Consider the following 21,404-nt stretch of genomic DNA (forward strand, 5'->3'; position numbering starts at 1 on the left):
ATGTGTCTGTGAATTAATATTCACATGTGTGTAGTGCCCTCAGAGTCCAGAAAGAGGGTGTCAGATTCATAGGAACTAGAGTTACAGGCAATTAGTGGGCTGCTCAGTATGGATGCTGGGAATTAAACTTGGACCCCTTGGAAGAGCAGCAATTACTAATTGCTGAGCCATCTCTTGATGTTTTCTTTTGTCATACCAGTTTTGATTACCTTTGTCTCTAGCTGCCTTCATTTTTGAAATTTATTTTCTGTTCTTCACTAACTTTGTTTTTGTGATTGCTTTTGGCTTTATAGTATAAAACTATTATTTCACTGCTGGGTGGTTAAGTTCTACCATGACTAATAAGCTAAGAACCAGTTTTCAAAATGGAAACAGTTCCTTGCCAAAAGACCATCCATTGCTTCATAACCAGGGTTGTCTTTGTTAATATTTTGTCTGGGTTTCTGAATATCATTCCTGACTTCCAGAGTTATTTTGTACACATTGCTTCAAACCCATGGTGTCATGTAATATCCTCTAGATCCTCTGTTTCTCTGGGCTCTCAACTGTTGTCATTCAGTAAACAGCGACTCAATGAATGTGCAGAAGTGTAGTAATATGTTTGAAATCTGAAAGAGGCATACTAATCAGTGTATCTTCTCTTAGTGGTACCAATAGTCAGGTGCATGAACTTGATTCCTACTGCCAGTATAATCTAAATCTTTGATCACCAGCAACTGTCTAAGATGATGCTCTTCTGTAATTGTAGTTAGTTTTCATTTTCTAGCACACATGTATCTTAAAGCATCTAACCTAAGGCATAAACTACTGTTTGTCAAGAACTGTCACCATGAGATTAATCATGCATATCAAAATAATGTACACGTGGTGTTAGGATACTAGATCCCTTTAAACCGAGGGCCTGTAAATGTTTTCTGTAAAGGGCTAGATACTATATATTTTAGATTTTTAAAGGTAATGCAGACTCTGATGAAACTCTGCTGGTGCAATGCATAAAAATAGTATAGTCATAAACAATATGTAAAATGATAAGTGTCCTGAATTTGGCTTATAGGTCATAACTACCCTTGATATAGACTAATCTAATGACACCATGGTTAATGCACTGTCAGGTAGAAGAAAAATATTTCTGTTTCTTCTGTATATAAGGACAGAGAAAAAAGTTTACTAAATCACTGTCTACTTTAAGAGAATGGATTGATGAGTACTACTAGCAAGAAATCACATCTAGTCCTGCAAGTGCTCTAACTTAGGTGATAGAGTACTTGCCTACTGAGCTTGTGCCCTGGGTTCAACCCCCAGCACCAAATAAACCAGCAGTGGAGGTTGGGGTGGTCAGAATTTCAGAGTCATCCTCATCTACAAAGTGAAAAGTACTTGCTATTGGAACTTATAAAAAACGTGTCATTCTGTGGAGATCCATGCAGGAATGTTAAATGGAAATCACTGTTTTGGTGGGGTGTTTTTGCATTGAATTTTATTACTATTTAAAAAAATGTATGGGTGTTTTGCCTGCATGTATGTTTGTGTTTCTCATGGATGCCTGGTGCCTGAGGAGTCCAGAATAAGGTGTAGGAGCCTCTGGAACTGTAGTTACAGGTTGTGTGAGCTGCCATGTGGGTGGTAAGAAATAAATCCAGGTTCTCATTAAGAGAAGCCAGTACTTAACCACTCTCTTAACCCATCTCTTCAATACAGAAATCACTGTTTAATTGGGATTATGGTTTTTAAGCCTTAGATTGCAGTTACCTCAGGGGATTAGTATCTTAATGGTACTTGGGTGGAGAAGCTCCACAACTTCCTTCCATTGGCCCATCTTCTCTGCTAATCCTAACTCTATGAGTCCAGCAATAGCTATTACTTAGGATATCTGCCCATTAATATTCATTCATTTTCCTCTCTCTCTCTCTCTCTCTCTCTCTCTCTCTCTCTCTCTCTCTCTCTCTCTCTCTCTCTCTCTCTCTCTCTCTCTCTCTCCCTCTCTCTCCCTCTCTCTCCCTCTCTTTCCCTCTCTTTCTCTTCCTCTCCCTCTAGCTTGACTTACCAAAAGGTAGACTGCATTAGAAACTCTTTGTACTACTGACCTCTAGAAGTTCTTTCTGAACTTAGACCACATTGGTATGCTGAATCATTAAACACCAGACACTAGGGGAAAGAGTAACTTAAAGCTAGAGCTTACTTTAAAATTTATTTTAATTCAGACTGAGTCTACATATTATTTTCTATGATCCTTAAGGTAAAAATGCAGGTTTCTTTTTTGAGAAGAGAGAATCTCTAACTAAAATTATATAGTTTTCAAGCTCCCCCCCCACTTTGTTACAGTGATTTTTAAGTCACTTTAAAAGCATTTCTTGACTTTTCTTTGAAATCCTTTGATCCTTTCTCCCTGTGGCCTAGCATGAATGTTTTTATATTGCCGTGATTAGTTACTGAAATCTGTCCATGATGGAGTGAATGGGTCTTGTTAAATGAAGTAGTAAACCTTGCTTTTTCCTTGTCTTTTTAAAATGGTTTACTATGGAAATTTTCAGGTGTATGAATGTTAAACAAAATAGTGTAATCAATTCATGCAACTAAGCAACTGTATTGATGGTTTTTCCATTTTTATTTTATCTGCTCTCTACCTATTCTCATTCAGCTACTTGGTAATTTATTTCTATAGTTCTTTTGTTTTAAAAGGAAATTTATATACACAAATATTTTTAAATGGATGTTTTAATATTTTACTCAAATATGGTGTGGTCAGCAGATCATTAGAATGATTGTCATTGAAAAAACACTGAAAAAGGTTGTTTCCCTAGGGAAGGGAAAGAGCAACTATGGGCAAGAACCCTTATTGTGGTTTTCAAGATAAGGACTAGTTAAGACTGGTTTGGGCGTGGCTAGTCTGAATAATGTGGGCAGTGGGGTATAGGCTGTGTCTACTTGATGTCTAACCCTGGGATGATTGGGCAGGAAATCAGTTAGTGTCCCTGAGTATGAGGGCCAGATGGTGGGGTGTGAAAATCAAGATTGGTTGTTGGCAAGAGAAAGTTTCTCTAGAGCAAGTTATCATCTTTAGGATTTAGCTAATCCTAAGAGAGCAAAGTCCCAAAATGTCAAACCTTCAGAAATACAGGATAAAAATACATGATAATATATTATTGCTTAACAATATGGAACATTTCCATCTGCCCCATGTATTTCCTCTGTGCTTTTTCCCAGTCAACCACTGTTGTGATTTATCTTAATTTTATTCATTCTAGAATATTACTCAATAGGATCATGTTGTGTGGCTCTTGTATACAGCTTTTTAATATAATGTTTTATATGTGTATTGCATGTCTGAGTACTTTTTGTGCAGATATACTACAGGATATTCTCTTGCTGATGGACATTGCCTTGTTTTCAGCTTTTACTTACTGTAAAAAGAGCTAGGTGTTTTTGTTGACATATTTTATTTTCCTTGAGTAAATATCAGGAACAGCATTTCTGGATCAGGATAGGTTGCATGCTTAAGTCTTTAAGAAACTTATGGGTATTTGTACTATTTTACATTCCCACAAGTAACTGTTATAACTTAGAAAAGAATGGACACAAAATTACCCTTCAGAATGAGCTTTATAGGAGAACCTCACAACCATGGGCATGGGCAGCCATGACTCGACTGTGAAGTGGGATAGGAATTAGGAGAAATGTATCGTCATGGCCATAGATATCATAATGGGGCCTTAAAGGGGATGGGGGGGGAGAATTCCCTTTAAATTCTGAGGAGCATTTCCTTAGGAGAGATGGCTGCCATGTATAGCATGACTGGGGTCCTGAAGGGAGACATACTCTTCTGTTCCCAAGAACAAGTTTCTGACTCTAGAGTTTTTGGGAGAGTAGGTAAGTTTTCATAGCATGTGATCTAGCTGGGCCAGGGCTAAGTGGTGAGTATTTTAGAGACACTAGATAGGGCCATAAACTTACACCTGGAGAGAAAGGGCTGCAAGGCTACAATAGGTTGCTTTCTTGTCTACTCTGACCTAGAGATGAAGAGTTTCATGGAGGCGTGGCCCAATCTCTGGGAGGGAGAGACTGCTAGAGGGTCTTTAACTAACCCTTACCATTATTTAATGTTAGTCTTTTAAAATTCATTCTGCTTCTACTTTTTCTTTTTAACACGTCATAAATGCCTTCAGTTTCTGACATCTCTGTAATCTTCATCTGTTTTGGAAATTTTGTAGACAACTAATCAGTTATCAGAAAATATTATTCTATTTTGTCCAAGCCTTTTCTCTGAATTATTATGCTAAATATTGTGAAGACATTTTATAAAGATAGTAAACACTTTCAAGATTGGAATAAGAATATGATCTAATAAAAAAAAATACAAGGCTGACCAGGAATTGTAGATAGAAAATGCCTGTAAAGCTAGCAATCAGGAGCCTGAGTCAGGTGGATCATAAGTTTGAGGCCAGACTCAAAAAAAAAAAAAAAAAAAGGAGGGGAAGGGGAGAGAAAAGAAACAAAAGATTGTGATTCTGATTAGGAAAGCATGTCATCAAGTTAGTATTATATGTTGTACTGTAGGAAATAAGTTGTGTTCACTAAGAGAACAGGCCTGAAATGCCCTTATCTTAATAGCCTGTTTCTCTAGATGTTGGGTTTCTTCAGTGGATGGGGCAGAGGGGCTGTGGTTTAGTCTACCATCTTTGTAAATCTTCATGATAGCTGCTTTAGTCCCCCTCCTCCCTTTTTTTTTTTTCTCCTGTTGCAGCCTTCCCTGAACTGTCTTCCTTCACTATATACGTTGTGTGAGAATGACTCAATCTTGTTTGGTGTTAATCTTCCATTCTTACTGTCTACAAACACACACCCATGCTTTTTCCTCAGCATCACCTGTTACTTCTTGCTGTCTGAATTTTGCCTTTAACTTTGCTCCTGAAACTACCTTGTCAGCAGACATCTCTTGGATAATAGATTGGGTAGCATTTTAATGTTTGTATCCAGATGTTTCCTAGCCTTTCTGGAGGCACTGTTAGCCACGTATTCCTTCTAGCCCCCCTGCCCCAGGTGTGTTTGGCGCTCTGCACATCTGACAGTAGCAAAATGAAAAGGCTGTTCAGGTAATGATCCTGGCTTCAGGAAACAAAACACAACCCATGTTTTTCCTGAATAGCCCTTTGTTTGTTATGGCTTCAAATATATGCTATACCTACTAGTTCCTGACATGATACCAAACTGAATGTGTTGCAAACCCTCATTGGGTTACAGAAGATCTAGAATAAATGAATAGAATAGAAATAATAGCACATAATGAATACATTAAAATGTGGTTAAATATCTTGTTTGCTTAGCAAACTGGGAGAGTGCCCTTCTATGATGCCAACTCTTGTGTGTACAGAATGAAGTTTGCTTGATAACTCTTCTTGTAAAACAAGCCATAGGTCCTAGGAAAGGGGTGAAGATAAAGCAGGGAGATCAACATTAAATTGCACCATCCCAGCCTGCTCTTGTGTACAACACTTTCCTTGTCTGCATTAAAGGAGGCTTAGTACTCGCTTTTACCCTTTAAAAATACCTTTGGTCGTTTTGAAATGATGAACTCATAAATGGTATGCTATTATAAAGCACATGTTCTGAGGCTGAAAGGCAAGTGTTAGGAACTTAATAATACATATTGTCTTGTTCATTTCTTAAATACATTGCCATCAACACATGAAAATGGAAGCAGATTTTCTTTGAACACACCTCGCTTGACCATGTAAAGCTAAAACTTTCACTGTTTGGGTTTAGTATGGGAGTTAACTTGTTTCATATGGAAGTATGACTTGACAATTATATTTGATAATTATTCAGTTGTCAATTGGTTGTTTTCCTAAAGCCTATTTGCTTTTTATGAGATGCCAGTTCCCCCTCTTACTAAGAAAGGGTGGACCAGGAGGGACAGATGTTGCAAAATATGACTAAATGTGACTTTTTCCACTGTCAAAAGACCATGGTATCAATACTACACAGCAACATTTGATTTTCTGTTTTCATATTAGAGTCTCAAGGGAATTTACTGAAAGACTAGACACAGGAAAGAAGAAATTATGAATGTTATTCTAGATTAGTACTTTCTGCTGATCCTGAAGAACAGTTCGTGAGATGTGGGTTTTTGGTTTTTATTAACTCTTTGGGGAATCTTTTCTGCTGTGATGATTGAATATAATTTGCAAAGACCTGAGCTTTTCCTTTATTAATGTTCTGCCTCAATAACTTCATTGTTGGGTTTTTACACTTCAGTGGTTTAAATAAAGTAACGAAAATGTGGTTCTGTTGTCCTCTTTGACAGTGTACTTTTTGAGTCTACTGATTATGTGGATTATGTATTTAGTTTGTGTTTTCATTTAGTCACAATTGTAAATCCTAATAACTGTAAAATGATTATGAAGGGAAATGATTGTATAACAGAATATTTTACTTTGTTGATGCCTGAGAATTAAAGGAATGCTTTTAAAGATGAAATGGTCACATATGCAGCCAATTTGTTTTTGCTTTGGTTTTGTTTTAATCATTTTTACCTTGAAGAGATCAAGGTCCCAGTCTTCCTAGCTGCAAGACTGCATTCTATTGAAGAGCTCGGGTGGTGACTATCTATGGGTTTTCACATAAAGCCAGTGGTGTTCTGTCCCAAATATGTGGACTTTGCCTAAAAGCAAGCTATATTTATCCTTAAGAATGTTTCCTAAGCATTTTCGGGAAGCATAGGAGCTTTGCATTGATTCTACAAGCAAAGTCATCTTTTGCAAATGCTTGTACCAAATTGCAAATTGTACACATATTTTGGTAGGTTTTTTTTCCTAAGTGATTTACTGACATCTCTTGTCATACATAGGAATTAGAGGCATCTAATAAAATGTAGAAAGACAATGTTAGTTCCATTTGACTTGAGAATGGGACTTTTTATATTGTCAAACATTTTTCATTTTAAAAATAATATTTAAGCTGGGTCTGGTGAGTACACACCTTTATTCCCAGCACTTGGAGGCAGAAGCAGGTGGATCTTTGAATTTGAGGCCAGACTGGTCTATAGATAAGTTCCAGAATAGTCAGGGCTACAGAGAGAAATCATGCCTTGGGGGTGGGATATTTAATTACTAAGATATATTGTTTAAAGTTATTTACTTTCAACCCATCTAAGTTGAGCAGTGAATTTGGGTTCACATAAGCTCAGCTAACACGAGATAATTTCTAACAATGTTTTCTTTTCCAGCCCATCAGCGACTGGAACCAGCAACTCTGTCAGGGATTGTGGCATTTATCCTCAGTCTTTTATGTGGAGCTCTGAATTTAATTCGAGGCTTTCATGCCATAGAAAGCCTCCTGCAGGTATGGTGCTATTTTTGTAGTTTCAGGTGACTGTGACTAGTCATTCTACTTGTTACATAGTTGATTTGAATTGAATTAGGTCTTAGTATAATTTACAATGCAAGCTCAAAATCTTTGTTCTTATATCTGCTATTTTCTACTTTCCTTCAAAAGCATGATTTCAGAGACAGGCCTGGTGGGCATGCCTATAATCTTGGCCCTTGGGAGGCTGAAGCAGGAGAGGCTACCTGAAACCATATAGTGAGTTCCAGGCCAGTTTGGGTTACATAATGAAACCCTGTCTCAAAACAAAAAACAAAAACCACAAAAGCACCCCCCCCCAAAAAAAAGTATTGACTTCTGGTTGATTTGTTCCTTTATCATCCAGTTGTTTGGAGGCATTGTTGACAGGCACTACGGGCACACCAAGCTATATAGCATGGACCTGGCATTCTCCCAGCTTGAAGTTGAATTTGATAGGCAAGGACATCTAGAAGTAATAACTAAGTTCTTAGAGATAGGAAGAGGAGAGGTTACTGTGAGTCAAGAGGGGTGAGGAGAGAGGGTGAGCTGCTGTTGGAAGGAGAAGAGGAGCACATGAACGGGAAGATAGTCCCCGTGGACACTGCTTCTGTATGTCCTTAGTAAGCGCTGCTGCTTTTCCTTTGGTCAGTGGCCTTTTTAAACCTGAGCTGCCTGGTTAGTGCAAGGGTCACTGGTTTTTTTCAGATACTTCATTTTCCAGGGGAGTTTCTTCCAGAGCCTTTAGCTACCAGACTATCTAACCTTTTCCTGCAATTTTTGAAATATCCTTTCTTAAAAGTTCAGCCTGTTTGAGATGTACAGTTGTCTTTTGCTTTGTTTGCATTCACTTTCTCCTAAGAGTTCTTAACACGATCACATTATAAATCAGCTCTCTCTCTCTCTCTCTCTCTCTCTCTCTCTCTCTCTCTCTCTCTCTCTCTCTCTCTCTCTCTCTCGTGTGTGTGTGTGTGTGTGTGTGTGTGTGTGTGTGTGTGTGTGTCCATGTCCATGTGTGTCTGTGTCCATCCAGCATTCAGTTCAGGATACTACTTATAAAATCTGCTCAGCATACTAGGTTCATGGTACCATTTACATGCCCTCTGTGTTCAGCTAACTAAAGCTAACAGAAAGCAGATGACATCATGGGTCTTAACACCATGGCTCCTAAAAAGGATTCATGGGACTTTCCCTTCACAGTTTCTCTTCTAAACGGTTTACTCACAGGTAAAACTCCTGCCCCCTTTTAGACATAGGATGCTGGCTGTCATCCCTCTGCCTTCTGTCCCATCCTTCTGCTAGGTTGGATTTATTCTATCAGAAGTTCAGTTTTCAGCCATGCAGGCAAGCTGTCAATGAGAAGAAACTGGCAATGTGGAAACTGCTGACTGAAAAGCTAATAAATAAGGCAGTCTTTAAAACATTTTATTGATGTAATAGAAAAAAACAGTGGTGTAGGTGTGTAAAGAGATAGCTTTTCTAGCTAGAATAGCCCTAAGTAGAGACAAGTTTTCCTATCACAAAGCCTTGTTTACAAGATCACGTGGAAGCTAGGTCTCAGGGCCTAGCACCTGTATGTTAAAGGTCCAGACAAGGCTATCTCTCTGGCACAGCCTGTTAAGGGTGACTTAGATTTCCTTCATGCACTCAGTTGTCTTGTACTCCTCCTTCTCATTCATAATGAAAAAACTGAAGGAAGATTTTGTGTACTGTAGCCTGTTATGCTTTTGAATACTGCAGTGACTTGAGCTTCTCTTCATTGCTAATTGATCTGTGTTCTTTAATCAGTAATACACTTGCCTAATAGCAATGATGCAGTTTTAGGTTTCAGAAGAACAATTTCATCAAACTATTTGCTGCTTGGATGTAACTGACTTTTTGTAACTGATTTCTCAGCTTGTTTATATTTTTAAAAGACAACTTTATAGACCATTTATCTTTCTTGGACACAGATGCAGAAATCTTTAGGCATATATTAATAAATCAAAACTAGTAATGAATAAAAATTATACAACAACCAAGTGGGATTTATCTCAGGTGTGCAATGCTGATTTAATATTTGAAATCAATTACTGCTATCTATCACTTCAACAGTCTAAAAGAGAAATAATAATCACATGATCACATCAATAGATGCAGAAAAGCATTTGACAAAATCCAAAAAAGACCTTCATCCATAAAGAAAACACAACAAACAAAAAAACCCACAGCTTGGAACAAACCAGGAGTAAAAGAACTTTTAAAATCTCAAGAAGCTAACACCTTTAATGACAAGGAACTAGGTACTTTACCTCTAAGACAGAAATAGGGTGACGATACCTCCTCCAACCACTTCTGTTTAACATTGCACTGGAAATCCTAGCTGATACAATAAGATGGAAGAAATAAGTTTGCAGATAGCATGATTAGCTATATAATGACTCCCAAGAACCAACAAAAAGCTCCTGAAGCTATGTAGTGATTATAGTTATATAATAAGATGGGAGGCTAAGTATAGCAACAAACAATTGAAATTTGAAAGTACTAAACAAGAAGAATTTGCTGGGTGGTGGTGGTTGGTGCAGGTGCACGCCTTTAATCCCTGCACTTGAGAGGCAGAGGCAGGCAGATCTTTGTGAATTCGAAGCCAGCCTGGTCTATGGAGCTAGTTCCAGGACACAGAGAAAACCTGTCTTGGAAAAAAAAAAAAGAAGTACTTACAAATCAAACATGCACAGTAGTGACATAAATTAGGTTATAAACTCTGACCAAAGAAGTCAAAGATTTAATAAATGGAGAGATTCCACATTAGAGAGGAAAACTCAGTATCATTGAGGTATTAGTTCTTCCTGTCCTGATGTAGAGACTAAAGATAATCCTTGTCCCTACAAAATTATTTTGTGGATTCCGTGAATTGATTGCAAAGTTTATATGGAAAAGCAAAATACCCAATATGTAGAAAAATGCTTTTATTTTGTATTCTCACCAAAAAAATTCAAAATTTCACTTCTGCCACCAGATGAGTGGGAGGTCTTTCCATACCAAGCAATTCTCCAATTCCATCTAGGTGTCCTACAATTTAGTTCAGTTTTAATACTGTCTACTTCGAGTTAGAACTCACATGCTAAGGTCTCGGTTTTATGGGCTTACCCTTCAGATGCCAGATATACAACCAAATTGTACTGATGACCAGTTGACTATGAGTTGGATGTTTGTGCAACTCTCTTTTTTGGAGCAGTCATTTATTGGAATAGCTTTTGGTCTCAGAAACACATTTGGTGTTAGTTATAAAGGGTATTTCAAAGGATACAGAAAAATTAAGAGCTACAGAGGGAGAGGTTAGAAAAGCTCTGGACATGCGTTTCTGTCCCTGTGGAGATGGGTTTGCTACCCTCTTCACATGCTGAGATATTCACCAACCTAGAAGTTCTCCAAATTCCATGTTTTAGAGATTGGGGGAAGGCATGATTGGTTATTAAACTTTTTTTCTCCCCTCTCCTCCCTGGAAGATTGGGATGGAGACAGAAATCTCATGCATCTAGCTGTGTTTTTTTTTTTTTTTTTTTTTTTTTTGTATCCAGCACTGATCTAGGAGTCTATCAGGACAAAAGCTGTTCTCCTTACACAAGAAATTCCAAGAGGTTTACGAATTCTGGGTCAAATCCTGTAACTCAGGAAATTAGAAAGATCTTAGGGGATCTGTGGCAGGACTAGTATCAAAGATGAATATGAGATAAAGATTTTTCTAGCACCTTTATTTACAAGGGTTTTAGGAGCCCTATGTAAGGGACAGACTATTTGATACCCAGAATGGTCTACACAGTACTGATGAACAAAAATGGGGCTCACATTGTCCAACTTTAAGACTTACCATAAACTACAGTAATTAAGACAGTGTATTGGCAAAAGAATAAGCAGTAGATCACTGTGACAGAATCAAGAACTTAGATAAAGATACCTGATCTTTGATAAAGAAGCAAAAGCAAATCAATGGAGACAGGACAGTCATTTTAACATGGTTCTAGAGCAACTGGAAAGCCACATGCCAAGGAATAAACAGAAATTCAGAATGTGTCATAGACCTAAACATAAAGAACAAAGCTTAAAATTTGTAAATAATAGGTTTAAAAGTAGCATAGGAGAAAACTTGTATGGCCCTAGGGTCTGAAAAATGAGTTTTTATGTACAGTACCAAAAGTGTTGAGAAGGAAAAATATGCTGCTAAAAATCACTAAAGCCTAACAGAGTCTGTTCTGTGAAAAACACCATCAACAGAATGAGAAAGCCATAGGCTCGGAAAAGATACTTGGAAACATCTCTGATAAAGGTATTGGCTATAGGGCTCGAGATGGCTCATGGGGAAGGGTGCTTACTACTACTACTCTTCAAGTTCAGGTCCCAGCATCCATCTTGGGTGGCTCAAAATTGTCAGTAACTCCAGCTCCAGGGGATCTGACACCTCCTTCTGACATCTGGGAGCACCTGCACACTCATAATATACATTCTCTCACATAAATAGAAATCTGTAAGGAAGGGAGACGGTGGTTCTTAAATGCACAAAGAAATCCTCAAACTCAAAACTAAGAATGAAAATCAACCCATTGATAATGGTCAAAAGACCAGTAGACAACCTCACTGCAGAAGATGCTGCAGATGACAGGCATGTAAAGAAATGCTGGACATGGTATGTCATCAAGGAACTGCAAGTTTTCATGATAATGCCACTAAACACCTGTTAAAACAGGCCCCGAGCCCAGTCACCTGTCACTTCCCAATGCTGATGAAGATGTGGAACAAGGGAACTCTCGTTTGCTGCTAAGTGGGAGTGCAAAATGTTACAGCCACTCTGGAAAACAGTTGGACTATTTATCATAGAGCTAAACATAGCTTTACACTATCATCTAGCAATAGTGCTCTTAAGTGTCTCTCACCAGGTGAGTAGAGCACTTTCAATATGTGAATATTTATATTAACTTAATCATGATTTCAAGGAAGTGATAATGGAAGGTCCGTGGTAAATGGTAGTAATCCATACAGTGGACTGCCATTCAGTAATAGAAGAAGTGGCTGTCAGTCGCAGAAAGACATGAGACCTCAAGCGCATATTGCTTGGTGAAAGCAGCCAGCATGAAAAACTACATACTGGATACTTTCTGCAAGGGGCAGACCTACAGACAGTAAATTCAGTAATTGCCAGGGTAGGAAGAGATGTGAGTATGTAAATTCTGAGATTATCTGAGCTGTGAAATGGTGCTGTGTGACTATAATGGTTGGTGCCTGCCATTGTCCATGTGTCCAAAGCACAGATCCTATAACAGGAAGAGTGAGTGGACTTTAGTCAGTAATAACGTGTCAGTACTAGCTCAGTATTTGTGATATATGTACCACACTGATCCAGATGTTACTAGAAACTGAGCAGGTAGTGAGGGAGGCAGAAAATTGAGGCGTACAGGGTCTCAATTTTCTGTACACCTAAGGCTAATCTAAAAAATTAGTTGGGCCTGTGGAATACTCCTTTAATACAGCAATTGGGGGGCAGAGACAGGGGGATTTCTCTTGAGTTCCAGGACATAGTGAGACCATGTCTTAAAAAAATGTAATTTAAAAACCAACAGTAAAACAAAGATTTTCTCTTTGATGTTAAGTCCAAGGGAAACTGGAAAGGGAGGCATGTTCTTACCCTGAGCTTTGATGTTTTGATGTTCTTCAGTGAGGTGTAGCTCTACTTGGCAGTAGTTAAAAGTACAGCCTGCTCTTAGAAAGCATGGATTAGGCTTCTCTGCCTGTGGGGGCCTGCGTCCCCCTCCTGCATAGACCATGTGAGGACCTTGATGCCCCAGTTAGAATGGAGCCTAGTTCAGCAATTTGATCTGTGTTTTAAGGTCCATGTATAACTTTGTACCCTCAGGGTAATAGCCATTTGAGAATGCCAGTAAAATACAGGCCAGATCTGTTGACCTTGTACCCACTAGTCCCTGCCCCCTTACCCCTCCCCCGCCCCATGGATTGTCTGGTAGAATAACAGCATGTTTCAGTTTGCATAAATAAACTCTTGAAGGGTATGAAAGTAATAAACATGGTGGGAACTGACAGATGGAGAACAGAGTGGTAGCAAAGCTTTACTAAGTGCCTCTTCATAGACTGCTTTTACTTTGAACCATATAAATATTGCTCATCAAAACAATGGCAGGGCCTTCAGATTATTCATGACTGAATGTAATAATTATTTTAAGGCTGTTTTAGATGTAACAGATTTATTTTATTTGGACCCCAGTGCTCAGAGAGGCTAAAGTGGAGAAAAAGGGAGGACTTTATGTAGTTTTCATATCCATTAAAGCCTATCTTTCATTACAGAAACGGACACATAAACATGTGCAAATGTATTGAAATTCATAGTGAACATTATGTGTATGTCTGAAGCATTCATTCTTGTTTGAATGGTCAAAGCAAATCTAATGTTCTTAGAAACAGCAAATTCAGTGTCTTTTGAGAAGCATCTTCTTTTATAATATTTTGTAATTTCAAAAATTCACAATAGTTGCTTCTCTGTGGGAAAAAAGAGTACATTTTGATAATTGTGAATGTCTCTTCCTCGATAAGTACTAGCAAAAACCGTACTAACTTTTGTTTCAGATTTGACAAAAGTGTGTCCTCTGACACTCAATCCATCCTTCCATCCCTTTTAACTTTAGTAATTGACTCTGACTCATACTGATTCCCGCTAATTACAAAATTTGCTCTCATAGGTTCAAGACTGCTCTCTCTTTTGTTCCATTTTGATATTGAAAATGATAATTTAAATAAATCTATAATTATGAAAAAACAAGGGCAGGGCTAGGAGGATATCAGTTCTTACTTATACCCTGGATTCAGTATTTTTTTAAATTCACATATTTCTTATATATTATACCCTGGGTTCAAGCCTCAGCATTCTCAGTAATGAAAAACAGCACTCTTAGTTAGGCAAACAGAAGAAAGGAAAAAAAAATCTCTTATTAGTCCAATTTAATTGGTGGATTTTTTCAAGTACCAAAATTCCAGATACAGGTAAATCTTTTGTGGCACAATGAACTGCTGTTGGTCACTTTTTCTTTTCCCTTAGAATTAAATTCACAGCTTATATGGGATAAAGAGTTATTTTTTTCTTCATTATAGCCATTGTACTTGATCTAGGCTCCCCTGGGTTATTAGTGTGTTTCATGTTAGGGACATTCTCTTTAAATCACAAGTTTAAATAGAGCTTCCTGAAGCTGTCTTCCCTGTAGAATTTTGTACAAATCTTACCTGAGTGGAGTTCTTCAGATCTTGGTGGTGAAAGAGGAGAAAGGCAGTCCCAGAATCAACAGCCAGCATATTTTTATAACACTTGATTAAAGAGTAAAGGCTTTGCTGCCTGTGGTGGCACATGCCTTTAACCTCAGCACTGGAAATGTCCAAGCAAGAGGATTTCTGAGTTCTAAGTCAAGCTGAGCTGCACAGTGAGTTCCAGATCAGCCAGGACTACACAGTGAGACTCTGCCTTTAAAAAAGACGGAAAAACAAGTAAAGAATTTATTTGGAAATTATAAATTTAGGTATAGTGAACAATAAATTATATATTTCCTGATTTTGAATAGTATATAGGTACTAATTTAAAGATTGAGTTTTATAACCCTGGCTTTATAAATACTTTGACTACTAAAAATGGTTGCAGTATTTATCTTGTACTGTGTGACCTTGTGCTTGTGCCACATTTAAATTAGAAGGCTCACAAGAATCAACATTCCTGTATATTGTCATTATTGTTTAAAAATTCAGGATAAGTACACTGGTGTGATGGCTCTGCTGGTATAGGTACTTGCTGCCAAGTCTTAACCACCAGGGTTCGAGTCCTAGAGCCACAGGATGGAAGGGGATTCCTGCATCTTTCCTTGACTTCCGTACATGTGCTGCATGTGTATGTGTATGCCTATATGTGTGTTTATACACACAGTGTGTAGAAAATGAAAAAAGACTTGACACAAATTTGCTTATTCTAGATTAGTAACACTTCTTAGTGTGAGAGGAATTTGCTAAAATATGTGGCACTTAAGTTTTTCTTTGGTGTGTGTGTGTGTGTGTGTGTGTGTGTACATATATATAAGTTGATAAATTTGATTTCATGTTCACAGTAATGTGTAAATTAGATTATTTGCACTTTCTCCCTAGCTTTGTTCTGAGTTTACAGATGTTAATAAGGTTGTTTTGAGTTGATACCTCAGGAATGCATAAGCTTTTATCACATTGTTTTTATTGCATGAATTCTAAAGATCAGTCTTGAAACAATGATAATTAGGCCGATGCCAACCCAGAAGTAATTTCTGTATGGTGTATTGGAAAATGAACCCTGTGACAGCAGTAGAGATGCTGCCCTGGAAGTCAGCAGACCTGTGATCTCTTTCCAGGAGCTGGTATAAATGACCCAGGAGGTTGCTATGGGTCTCATCTTCCCATTGTGCAGGATGGAGGCTCAGACTCCACAAGCCCAGGGGCTATCAAACACCAGTTTCCTAAGAGTCTTGAACTCTAAAATGTTTGGATTAGTTACTACGAAGCACAAATTATCTACTTCTGTTTTTCAAAAAAATGAGCTAAGCAATAAAAAAAATACAGCTTGTAAATACAGATTTGAGCACAGATCAAACTGACTCTGGAAACATGCTTTTAGAACTTAAGGCAATTAAGAGAGGCTTCAAATGACAATGTAAGTTTAGAGGAAAACCAACATTACCTTATAGGACAGTAGTTAGGTCCTACTACATAGTGAAAAGCTGTACATTCTTTCACATTGCCTGTGCTAGAGGAATATTTACTGTTTTGGGAAAGTATTTATGATACAACCAAAATACTGAAAAGCAGTATGCAAACATATGGTCTCATTTCTTTGGGGGTGGAGGGTGGGGAGAGGCAGAGACAGAGAACCAGAAGTGCACAAAAGGGTTAACAATAGTTTTTCTCATATATGAGATTACAAACTATGTGGGCTTCTCTATATAATCTGTGTCTTCCACAGTTTTCAACAATGAATGTAAACTTTTATAATCAGGAAAAGGGACTAAAAAATAATCTGTCTTTGAATTATAAAAGTTGAAAAGGCTTCAAGTTGACCCTTCCTGCCTCTGGGGGAGGACTGACCTGAGCATCCTAAGAAGATTGATGCTCCTGTTTTAAGATCTCTCCTCTGCCTTGTAGGAACTATTCTGTACCCAATCAACTGCACTAAAGCAATTTGCTCTTATTTCTATTACATAATGCCCCTCCCCACTCAGAAACCCCAGCATTGAGGAAGCTGAGGCAAAGGAACTGAGCGTTTGAGGCTGTCCTGGGCTACATAATGAGATCCTGTAGGAAAAAGAAAATTGTTTTCTAAAATAAGAAAAAGGGGCCTAGTATATTGTTCCTGCATGGACGAAAAACACTTACTCCTCCAGCCCAGGTGTTATGTTCTGCTCATACAGACACCGAAGCTGACTGTTGATACTTTGCAGGAACCAAAGAACAGCATGATAGCTACCTCTTCGGCACAGGCTCTGACTGTTCTGGCTGTTTGCTAGCACGGTGGCATCAGTCAGTCCTGATCTTTCTCTTTGGGATTTAGCACACTCTAGTGGACAGTAGCTTTTCAGTTGCTACAGTTTTATTTATCATGTTAAGTTACTTTATTGGACAATTCATTGATGTGTCTCTGGGTAGTAAAGTTTGTTAGTTTGTATTTAGGCTGTGACCCTTGTGAGCAGGAGGAACTTGGTCGGTCACCCACTGGGGTGTTATGTATGTTTATGTAGCTTTACTAGGAGGAAGAGACTTGATGTGTTAGGAGGGAGCTAGCTTTTCCCTGGTACTTCTCAACTTCCCTGGGGTGAGATGCCCTTGATAGGTGAAGCCAAGACACGGAAATCTTGGAGTTTTTCTCAACTTCCCATCTCTCTGCCTTTTGAATTTCAATTCATTTTGTGTGTATGAGTGTTTTTCTGCATGTACGTCTATGTACCATTTGTACCTGGTGCATATGTAGGTCAGGAGTCATTGGATCCCATGGAATTACAGATGTTTGAGTCACCATGTGAGTGCTGGGAATTGAACCCTGTCCTCTGGAAAAGCAGTCAATGCTTTAACTGCTGAGACATCTCTCCAGCATGCCCTCCCTCTCCTCTGTCTTACTATACATTTTATATTTCTCTTTTAAGACTCATAATTTTTTATACATTGCTCTGTAAAATATTTAATTGTGCATAAACATTGTCCATACCCTATCCTGTTTCAATAGGTGCTGCCAGCAAAAAGGTAATCTATCTTGGTTTTTTTCAGAGTGATGGTGAAGATCTCAATTACATCATTGCGTTTTTCCTTGGAACAGCAGCCTGCCTTTACCAGGTACGTTTTCTCCCATTTGTAAACAACTCTTCCTCATTATTGTTTGTTTCAGGTGTTGCATCTAATAATTGTCCATATATTTAAAATACATGAAAATGGTGCCTGACTGGTTTGCTTCTTTTAATTTGAGCCTCGGTCACCTTTGTAACATACACTTCTATCTGAGTAGACAGAGGTTCCCAGTGGAACCTTTCTCTGTGCTGGGGATTCAGGGGTGTCATGCTGTGTTCCTACAACAGTAAGGCTGCTTCTAGATTTTTTAGAATTATTGAGCATCCAGGTAGAGGATTTTGTGCTCTGGAGAAAGCCTTGAATAGGGAGTGATGCAGCAAAAGTAATATTTTAGGATTTTAAAGTTAGTAGAGATGAATAGGACGATTGTAAGAGCAGAGAGGCAGGCGGTTAAGAAACCAGTTGGGAGATGATTCTAGTAATTCAGATGGAAATAAAGGGAACCAAAACTGTGGCAGTGACAGCAAGGTAGTGAAATATTGTCACTGAGAAGGGAGACCAACCAGCACTTAAACAGAGTGTACAGGAGACTCAAGGAGGGGACAGGTTTTACTCCTGCATAATAGGGAAGACTGGTCAGGGGAGGGATGAGAGGAATGACCATTCCAGTAACCCAAACTTAGGAAAGATTTGGTTTGAACGTAAGGAGCAAACAGGGACCCTTGACCTAACTTTTGTTAATATAGGAAAGAAGAATGAAAAAGCTAGCAAGATGTAAAGCTCTATATGTTCCTAAGATTATCCAAAATTCTGTAGAAATCTTTAGGGAAATACTTTGGTGAATATTTGAACTTTACATAAACATGAACAATTATAAATTTTAGTTTCAGTGGCTTCACTTTTTAAAATCTTTAAATTTTCTTAATGTTGTCTGTAGAAAGCTATTAAATTTGACAGATTTCATTAGGACAGAGGACATTTCATACAGGTAATGTAAAGCCATACATTTGTTAATGCATGCCGTGTTTAATTTTATACAGTGTTCTTTTGTGGGTTTTCCACTTTAATTCCCATGCCCCATCATGCAAGGTTATTGTCTCATTTGTGAAAACAAGAACAGAAGCACTCAGCAGTGTCCAGGAAAGGGAGGAGTCATAGCTAATGCTTCAGAATTTAAATCCCAGGTTCATCCCCTATAGCATGCTACTTCTACCCTAACCAAGTCAATACTGTGGTGATATATATACTCCTAATTTGGTTTTTTGTTTGTTAGTTAGTTTGTTTGTTTTTGGTTTTTTGAGACAAGGTTTCTCTGTGACTTTGGAGGCTGTCCTGGAATTAGCTCTTGTAGACCAGGCTGGTCTTGAACTCACAAAGGTCTGCCTGCCTCTGCCTCCCAAGTGCTGGGATTAAAGGTGTGTACCACCACCGCCTCACTATGGTTGTTAGAATCTTTTTTTTTTTTTTTTTTTTTTTTTTTTGGTTTTTCGAGACAGGGTTCCTCTGTATTGTTTTGGAGGCTGTCCTGGAACTCGCTCTGTAGACCAGGCTGGTCTCGAACTCACAGAGATCCGCCTGCCTCCCGAGTGTTGGGATTAAAGGCGTGTGCCACCAACGTCCAGCCTAGAATCTTTTTTTTAATTTGTACATTTTTATGATATTATAGCTATAATTTTATAACTGCTATCATGATTCTAACATGAATGGAATCTCATGAATGGTAACTCTTATAAAGGTAAAGCTTTGGTTGCTTTGCTTTGCATAGGTAATGTTTGGTGCCTAATCCTGTTGGCACAGTTACTGACTTCCTGTGTTTTACTAAGGCCTTTATTCTCATTGTACCATTAAATCATCACAAGAAAACCCCACACTAGTCCTTTTATCAGCACCATGTTTTTCACTGAGGTCTAGACCATTCTTACAGCTAGTTAGTGATGTGGACCTTTGTCTGTGTTACTTCACAACAGGCTCTTGATTGCCAGGCACACCTCATACATCACCCAGAACAGACTACAGTAGTTGGAAGAACTGCTTAATGGGAGAGTAATGTCAACCAGGTATCACTTGAGAGAAGTGAATAAATTCATGCTTTAAGAAAGGAGACTGTAAAATCCACAGCTTCAGAATGGCTACTCTAAGTGTATATAAGTTCACTGAGATGACAGAATTTGAGTCTGGTTGGTATTTGTGTATGATGTATATTTTATTTGAAAGTTTTTTTGTTTTTTTTTTTTTTTTGAGACAGGGTTTCTCTGTATTGTTTTGGGGGCTGTCCTGGAACTCACTCTGTAAATTGGCCTTGAACTCACAGAGATCCACCTGCCTCTGCCTCCCGGGTGCTGGGATTAAAGGCGTCTGCCACCAATACCCAGCCTATTTGCAAGTTTTCTTTTTTTTTTTTTTTTTTTGTTTGTTTGTTTGTTTGTTTCTCTGTGTTGTTTTGGAGGCTGTCGGTCCAGCCTGGCCTCGAACTCACAGAGATCCGCCTGCCTCTGCCTCCCGAGTGCTTGGATTAAAGGCGTGGGCCACCACCGCCTGGCTATTTGCAAGTTTTATTAATAAAGTTTTAAAAAATTAAAAATGGTAAGCAGACTAGTTTCCTGCATCTATATTAAGAATCCTCCCACTTTCCAAAAATGCTGAGCAGAGTGGTAACTATTTTTTTGCAGTTACATTTTACTATTTAATTGCTGTGTTTCCAGTTGTCAGGGTATGTTTTAATGTGTTAAGTCAGATCTCTTAAGTTCACTACTACAGACCTGGTTGCCCTTTTCTTCAGGATGCCAGAGCTGATGGATACCCAGAGCTCTGCCAGGAAGGATTACTCTTGATACCAAGTATTTCAAGTAGAACTGGGGTCAGCAGAAACACAATAATCTATTTCGTTTCTAAACTTTAAGAATTATCCTTTCAAAACTGCTAAACTTACAGAAAAATTAAAAGATTGGTATATGCAGAATCACCTATTAACATTTTGTAACACTTCCTTCATCTCTATATATATACATGTATGTATATGTATGTATGTATATATATATATGTACATGGGTGAACATACAGTATGCATGGAGATATTTATGAAGTAAGCTTCAGGGGCCAAAGAGATGGCTAAGTACGTAAAAGTGCTTGCCATGCAAGACTGACAACCTGTTTGTCATGTATTCCATGTAAAAGTAGAAGGAAAGAATCAACTCCACAAAATTGTCCTTTGATACCCATGCATGCTCTGTGGCATGGTATGTTCATGGTATGTTCTGGTACCTATACTGACACAATAATAATAGAATTTAAACAGAAACTGCTAAAATTAAAAAAAATTAAAAAGAGAAATCCTGCTCAAAACAAGTAAGAAGAAAAGAACTAACTCCTGAAACATTATCCTCTGACTCCACATTTGGGGTGTTCGCACTCATACATACAAATATGTGTGCACAAAGAATAAATAGTTAAAACAAATGGGAGTGGTAAGATGGCTCAGCAGACAACCCTGATGATCAGATTCAGTCCCTCAAGTCCACCTAAAAGTAAGAGAACTGACTCCAAAAACTGTCCTCTGACCTTCACACAAGCCATGGCACATGTATGCCCACCTTTATTCACCAATATCTTACACACAGTAATAAAGAGAACTGACTCCAAAAACTGTCCTCTGACCTTCACACAAGCCATGGCACATGTATGCCCACCTTTATTCACCAATATCTTACACACAGTAATAAAGTTTCAGATATATATATATACAT

The 21,404-nt window shown here is 38.2% G+C and overlaps 1 protein-coding gene across 3 annotated transcripts in view; it reads left to right on the forward strand.

Moving 5' to 3' along the window:
* Sec22a (SEC22 homolog A, vesicle trafficking protein) overlaps positions 1 to 21,404 on the forward strand; it is a 51,192-nt gene that overhangs the window by 23,709 nt on the left and 6,079 nt on the right. For 2 of the 3 annotated variants that reach the window (XM_005071524.4, XM_013114428.3), the window contains exons 5-6: positions 7,223 to 7,338; positions 17,644 to 17,709. In XM_005071524.4, coding sequence (XP_005071581.1) covers positions 7,223 to 7,338; positions 17,644 to 17,709 — 182 coding nt within the window. Of the gene's footprint in view, positions 1 to 7,222; positions 7,339 to 17,643; positions 17,710 to 19,628; positions 19,727 to 21,404 lie in introns of those variants that run through there. The other variant, XM_040750864.1, reaches the window with a different exon arrangement.

This window comes from Mesocricetus auratus, unplaced genomic scaffold, assembly GCF_017639785.1.
Source record: "Mesocricetus auratus isolate SY011 unplaced genomic scaffold, BCM_Maur_2.0 Super-Scaffold_100008, whole genome shotgun sequence".
Taxonomy (NCBI): domain Eukaryota; kingdom Metazoa; phylum Chordata; class Mammalia; order Rodentia; family Cricetidae; genus Mesocricetus; species Mesocricetus auratus.